At 36.2% G+C, this 7654-nt stretch overlaps 1 protein-coding gene across 1 annotated transcript; it reads left to right on the top strand.

The window, feature by feature from the left end:
• The first annotated feature begins 3219 nt into the window (after positions 1-3219).
• LOC133308481 (uncharacterized) lies at positions 3220-4642 on the top strand. The gene is made up of 3 exons (XM_061509111.1): positions 3220-3311; positions 4042-4258; positions 4370-4642. Exons 1-3 carry the CDS (start codon positions 3220-3222, stop codon positions 4640-4642), a joined length of 582 nt encoding a protein of 193 aa, XP_061365095.1.
• The last annotated feature ends 3012 nt before the right edge of the window (positions 4643-7654 follow it).

Below are 7654 nucleotides of genomic sequence, written 5' to 3'. Positions count from 1 at the left end.
TACCTTTGTATTTCCCGTATAGGTGCGTGCCATCAATTTGGATTATGGGTTTACAATATTTGAAAGCCTCAATGCACTGGTGAAAAGTCCAAAATACCCTGCGAAAGACAGCCTTATCGATGTAGACTCGTCGTTCGTCACAACACTGATCCGTGTCAATCTTGAACACAGAACCAGGATTTATCTGTGTCATGTAGTTCAGCCAACCAGGTAAGATGACATATGATTTTTCCCAGTCCCCAAACAACTTCACAATGGCCTTCATTTTAACCTTCCAAGCCTTCCTATAAGATATGTTGTATCCATACAAACTTTGTACCCTCTCCTGAATAAGAACTGGTTTCGTGGATGGATCTTCTTTTAACATACCTATACAAAATTCGAAGTCAACACAATCAATAAATATACCGAAAAATTAAACCATAAACAAAAATGAATGTAATACATACTTATAATGGCTGCACAGATTACATCAGAATCCAGCTGTCTATGGTCCCGAGTAAGGCCTTGATTTAGGCAGGTGTGTTTTTTACCCCACTTACTAACAACCCAACTATTTCCATTCTTGGGCAACATAGCCCGCACGTACCAGGGACAACCATCATTATGGTGTCGACACTTCATCACAAATCTATAGTCATCACTTTTTGCCACCACAGCAGTACGATGAGATTTCATACAATATAATTTGACAGCATGTTGCATTTCAGATTTAGTTCGAAACTCCTGGTACAAATATAATGGATCTCCTAAATGCCAGCCACCGTGGATGTCATCGTCGTCATAAAATATCTCCGTCTCATCATTAGGGTGAGCCCAATTAATGAACGAATAGTGTGGGTTGTCGTTCCAAAATGGCTCAATCTCAGACCCTACGTCCAAATTTAAACTTATCCGTCAGTATGAAAGAAAACACAAATATATATATATATATATGCAAAATTAAAACTTTATATTACAATCTTACCACTGCTAACAGGGTCAACACGGAGCGGTGGCATAACCTGGGAACTCAAGTTTCCTGAACTAGTATCAGCGTCAAAATTCCCCTCTACGTCCGTATCTGAGGTGTCACCCAGCGGAATAACACTCTCGGGTTCACCATCGTCTTCACTGTCCATATCCTCGTCATGCCCATCCTCATCCTCGTCTATTTCCCTCAGTGGTATCTGACTTAAGACAGGTGCAGGTGCAGATAAACCGACCACTTTGTCTTCTTGACTTTGACTTATTCCATGCACAGGTGCAGATGAAGATTGACCACAGTCTATTTCAACATATATCTCAATAAAGTTTTGAAATTTTCGGTCCACAATTGCATCTATGACACAGTCCACATCTTCATCGTCACATATATCATTACCAATGTAGAATATAGCATCCTTACCAACTGTAGACTCTACCCTGGCGATCATCCGTTGAACGCCATGGCTGCCGTGTAGCCCCAATTTTTGGTTAATCCTCCCCTTCAGCTCATTGTACGTAGTGCCCCATTTGATTTTCAACATTTTCGTTTTTCCTTCAAATTGAACATCGTTGGGGCCTTCATAATGCTTTCCATCATAGTAAATCATGGTAACATACATGTTTGGACTTGAGCTCATCTTTCACACGAATTTTGGGGGTAGGAATCAGATTTTAGGGGTTAGGGTTCGGATTTGGGGGAAACAATTGAGAAATAAAGGAAAATGACAATGATTTCACAATTACTATGCCTTAGAGGTGGTGGGATGAAATGGAAGGGTGATTGGAAGGTTCCCAGCTGACAAACAAGAGAAAGAGACCAAGAGAGGAGTTTTGATTTCGAATATTTTGAAAATGAGGCCAAGAGAGGTCTGGATATAGGGTTTTTCGCGATCTTTAGTCGACTAAATAATGTGCTTAGTCGACTAAAAGTGCAAACAATTTAGTCGATTAAGGTGAGTTTTTAGTCGACTAAAATTCGCGTTTCATAATTTCTGAGTTTAGCCCATTTAGTCGATTAAAAGTGCAACTTAATCGACTAAATGGGGGCAAAATGGTGGATAGTTCTGGGGGAGGGGCAAATTGGTTATTAATTATTTAATTAGGGGCAAAAGGGTCAAAAACCTTCGGTCCTGGATAGATCGTATTGCTATAAAGATATGCGTTTAGAGATACTGTATAATCAGATGTATATTAGGCTTATAGCCGATGTTCCAATCACTCTGCACAAGCAATAGACTTATAGCCAAGACGTGGATATGTACACAGTGTTGGCAGTAATAGTAAATAGGTTAAAAGTGTGTACCTGAGGTCTTTAAACTCTTATTTATAAAGATTATTTTCCTAGGCTTGGGCATTTTGATATTTTCCAGATTGCATTAGGATCCATCTCTCTTTCTGTTGGGATGAGGTCCTTATCTTGAGTATCCTTGTTGTTTGATGTTGTTAGAATTATAGAGAATCTTTTCTTTGACGATCTCTTGAGTAAGTAGTTAGGATATGATGAATATATCCATAACAGGAGACTTTATGTCTCTCTTTTAATAGGATGGATTTTCTATCTTTTGACGAGACATCAAAGTAACGCTACCCATCAAAATTTTTAAAAAAATAATAATAATGACACACCTTTTAATGGGTTAGTTGAAAAAAAAATTGTATTTCCCTTCTTTTTTATACCAAAATGTTGAACTAATCTATCATGTCGCCTCCAATCCAGCTATAATTTTCTATAAGAATAAGAACTTGTGACAATAAAAAAATAAAATAAAGGACAGTGGAATCATTGTTGAGTCACAAGCTTTTAAGGATTCAAATTTCAAATGATTAATTTAGAGAAAGATTCGTTGACGATGATATATATATATATATATATATATATATATATATATATATATATATATATATATTTCTGCCAGAAGAGTTTGGCAGTATTTAAAAATATAAACACAAGAGTTTGATGTGGTCCAGTGCAAACCAAATAAAGGAAAAAACAAAAAGCTTGTTATAAGTCACAACTAGTTGCTTTCAGTACGATTTCCTATAAATTCTTGTGAGGGATTATTTACCTGTCTCTTATTCACCGTGTTTTGTAAAGTGTAAATAAAATAGGAGATAAAACTTCAAAAGGGAATTAAAGCGATTATAGGGTAAATTTGAACTCGTCAAAGTGTTACCTCTGTTTGCCACATCAACTCTATCATCAGTTTCATTATTGGGAGACCTTTTAGAAGGTCTTTTCAAAGATTTGCTGCCATGGCTTCTTCTAGGAGATTGGCTACCCTTATATGCTCCATTGCTTTTTCATTATATTTCCTTATCATCATTTTTCAAGTTCCCATTTTCAGGTATCATTTCCCTTAAATCTTTCTTAATTTCTCCTTTTGCTTAATCATCTTTGCTCAAGTCATTTAATATCATGAAGAGAATAGCACAAATAAAGATTGTAAAAAAGAAAGCCAGACAAGAAAAAAAAAAAAACCCTACAATGTCATAAAATGAAAATCCTTTTTCTTTCTTTCTTTCTTTCTTTTTCATTTTTTTTTTTAATTATGGAATGTTGATCCAATGACCCCTTTTGTCAATTTTGTTTACAACCAAAGAAGGCTTCTTGTCAAATTTTTTTTAATATTTTTTAAATCTTCTGTCAACAACAGGATTATAACCATATTAAAATCAGATATATCTTCAATTAAATATTCCAGAAATCAGTTTCTTCTTATTTATATTATTTAATTCTGTGTGCTAGTTTTCTTATGTGTTGATCAAGTGCAATTTATAGAATACAGCATCATAGACCAATGAATTAACAAAAAGAAGTGCAAAAATCAATCTCCTGCATATCAGAAAACCAAAGCGGCATGTAGAAAACTAAAACATCAATTGGGTTCATAACTGCACTGAGGCACTGCCACTAACTAACAGGGTCATATTATGAGGGTGTTATATATATTTTTTTTCATATTCCTGCAATAATTAACACCAAAAGCTTGATAATGAAGTTGTGAAAAATAGTACTTTCATATTATAGTGATGATACTCACAAAGGCCCCATTTATTTCCCAGTGTTCCATGCAGAATTGGAATCTGTAAGACACCATTAGAAGTGACATCTTCTCAGTTAATTGCAAGTGAGGTATTTCCACTTTTTATAGTGAAGGCTCTTCTCTACCCTGGAGCTCTTGCAAAGGCTATTTGCAAGCAGAAAACCATCCCAAGCTACAAAAATCTGCTAATGTTGGACAAGTTCAATACAAGGACAATCTCTGCTGCATCAGATCTCCAACGCTTAGAGGTTGATAAGTATAACTGAAAAACAATGCCCCTATATTAGTATTGATGAAATTTCATACATGAAGATAGTCTTAGCTTTGGCACTCATTTTGAAGTGGGGTTGCTCCTGCAGGTTCTAGCAGGAAGCTACTTGTCTGTGGGAGGAGCAATCACGGGTTTGATAAAACCAGGGAGAATGAGCCTTTTTGGAATACTTATTCTCATGTGGGGTCTGATTAGAGAACTCATTATGGGAAAATCTGGTTTCAGTAATGCAAAAGGTATACATATCTATCCAGCCATGTATATTGCTCTAGTCTCAGCATTCTTCTCCATTAGAAAGGATGTCAGAAAGTTAATTCGTAGCTTCACTCGAAAGCACATTGTGAAGGCAAAACGTTCCTAAATGAAAGTGGCATTCATTCATCCTTGGTATAACTAGCTAGGATGCTTCAATCTTACAGGTAGATAGCACTTATATATGCTACCTATATTCAAGGCAATTGCAAACATAGGAACATAAGATTTCTTAATCTTAGGCTAGCTAGTGGGGAATATGCAGCATGTATTTTATGCATTATTCCTGATGACATATATATATACAACCACCTGATTTTCATTGTCAAGTTCATTGCTGCTATTATAAATTGGGGTTTGACAGTATTCTTTTAGGAAGTGTATACCGCAGCTTATTGTGCACGTTTTTCATTGCATTTATTAGATATAAACAAAGGAAAATAGTTATATCATGTTGTAGAAAATTAGTTCTGTCATGCTACAGACACAATCAATGTGAACTCTACCACTATTAAAATAAAAATAAAAAGAAAGTGTCTACATTGATTGTGTCTATAGAATGACACAACCAATTTCCTATAACAAGATACAATTATGGGATTTGCATTTGTCATTTAATATGACTGTTGAGATATATAGTCCCACATTGGTAGTATGTGCAACTAATGTGGAGTTTATAAAGTCTTGGGCACTCCCATCCTTTGAGCTAACCTTTGGGGTGGTGTATCCCAAGGTTTTTACATGGTATCAGAGCCTCACCGTCCCCCGCTTTAAAAAGTGAAATTAAAATAAAATAAAAAAGCACAAAAAAGGTAAACCAAAAATGGGCCTATGCAATTTCCACGCTTCTAGCCTAAAAGGCTCTTGCGTGAGGGGACGTGTTGAGATATATAGTCCCACATTGATTAGATGGACAACTAATATGGCCTTTATAAGGCCTTGGGCACTCCCACCCCTTGAGCTAGTTTTTGGGGTAGTGTATCCCAAGGTTCTTAACATGGTATCAGAGCTTGATTCTCACCGCCTCCCGCTTTCAAGTGGAATTAAAAATAAAAAAGGTAAACCAAAAATTGGGCCTGTGCAATTTCCACGCTTCAAGCCTTAAAGGGCTCTTGCGTGAGGGGGCGTGTTGAGATATATAGTCTCACATTGGTTGTATGTGCAACTAATGTGGAGTTTATAAGGTCTTGGGCACTCTCACCCTTTGAGCTAGCTTTTGGGGTAGTGTATCCCAAGGTTCTTAACAATGACACAACAAAGTTTCCTACACACAATATTTTGTGGGGCCCACACTTTTTGAAGAAAAAAGAAAAAGAAAAAACTATGGCACGCAAAACGAATCTCTATAACATTACACAATCATTTTTCCTACAACATAACTCTTAGGGGGCGTTTGGTTCAGGAAATTTTTTTGGAATAGTAGGGAAATGAGATAGATAGAGAAATGATTGGAAAGATAGATAAAGTGAGATAGGTAGAAAAATGTAAAAAAAAGTTGTTTGGTGGGGAAAAACTTTACTGGGAAAATTAGGTAACTTTATGAAATCAACAGTGCATTAAAAGCCAGATAACCGGTTTTCCGAAAAATCCCACCTTCAAATTGGGTTTCTAAACAGTGCGGATATCTATGTTTCTCATAAATTGGATAGATGGATTTTTGGTGAAAAACGTTGAAACAAACATAGTATTTCTAAAAGCCATACTTAAGAAAGATAGATATCCGCTGAAAAGCTCCCAACCAAACATCACCTTATAAAATCCTACAACTATTTCCCATAAACAAAAAGAAGACGATTTCCAAAACTTAAAATGACATGTATACAGAATGAGTTGTAGACATATATAGCCATTTATTTTTCCTTTTCAAGTTCATTAAAAGCTTATTGTGCACTTTTAGTTCTTTCATTGCATTATTAAGTCTAAACGAAAGGAAGTTTTTTATTTCCAAAACTCAAATAGGAAATCCAGTATTTTCTATCAGAGCTTAAAGACCAATTGAGTGTTTACAGGTAAAAGAAGGTGGTTCATTTGAATTTCTAATCTAACAGCTATAAATGAACTAAGTCCAGTTTGCAGGCTTTTCCATTTGTTAAGCATAAAAACTGAATTCATATCATAATCAATAAATCAGTCCTTCCCCGTCTTAAAAAGAAAAGAAATTAAGAATCGGTCTCTTTTCATTTTTTTGGTCATAACTTTTTACCTGTTAAAATTTTATCAGTAAATATCTTTTTGGGTCTTCAACAAAAATTACGAAATCTATTTTTATCTTTTAGGGAAAAAAAAATCCACTAGTGATCCTCTAAAATTTCAGTTATTTGGAATTGTGATTCCTTTGAAATTCAAAGAAAATTCATATTAATCTTTTAAAAAGCACTAATATAAGTACTTTTTTTTTAAGAGATTTGTTCTGGATGACCCATACCTAGGCGGCCCAGTATGACAGGCCCAAACCCCTCCTGTGCCCACGTCAGCCTTACTGACCAAAGACTACCAACCCTCCTTTCCTTCTGTCCCCCATGCAACAATATCCTTAAGGTAAAACACCAAAATATTTTACCTTGGGATATCCACTCCGCTGAAGGGTCTTCCTAGATCCCCTAAATGGAAACTTCCCTTCTACAGAAACTGCATCGCTGCCGCCACAACAATGTCAGCCACCCCTAGCACTCTCCGAGGAGAGTTGACCCAGCTCTCTCTCCCCTGTGAGATGGACATCTTCTCCTCCTATAAGTACCTCTCCATCACCAGGCAAGGGGGTATCTTATGTACCGTTACTCTACAAATTCCCATAAGTCCTGACTATCACCCCCCCCCCCCCCCAAACGTCAGATCCCATATTTGGGACGTTGCTGTCTAGCTTAGTCTCTACCTCTGCTAGCGACGACATCCATATAGTGATTCACATCCCCTCCAAGAGAATATATTGGGCTTGTAGTACTCCGCGGTACAGGATTAAAACGAGTTCCGTGTTTTTTGTTGATGAGCTTTACTCAAATTTTATTTTGCAATTGCATTTGAAATTATTTTTTTATTCGGACCAAAAAGCTATGTATATTTTAAGGGAAAAACTATTCTCATGTTATATAAGATAAGTTTTCTCTCCTGCACATTTTTCGAT

The sequence above is a fragment of the Gastrolobium bilobum genome, unplaced genomic scaffold, assembly GCF_033153095.1.
Source record: "Gastrolobium bilobum isolate Gb01-03AN ecotype WA unplaced genomic scaffold, APGP_CSIRO_Gbil_v1 utg3150, whole genome shotgun sequence".
NCBI lineage: Eukaryota > Viridiplantae > Streptophyta > Magnoliopsida > Fabales > Fabaceae > Gastrolobium > Gastrolobium bilobum.
Note: the sequence above shows the minus strand (reverse complement) of the source record. Positions and strands in the feature narration are given on the sequence as shown.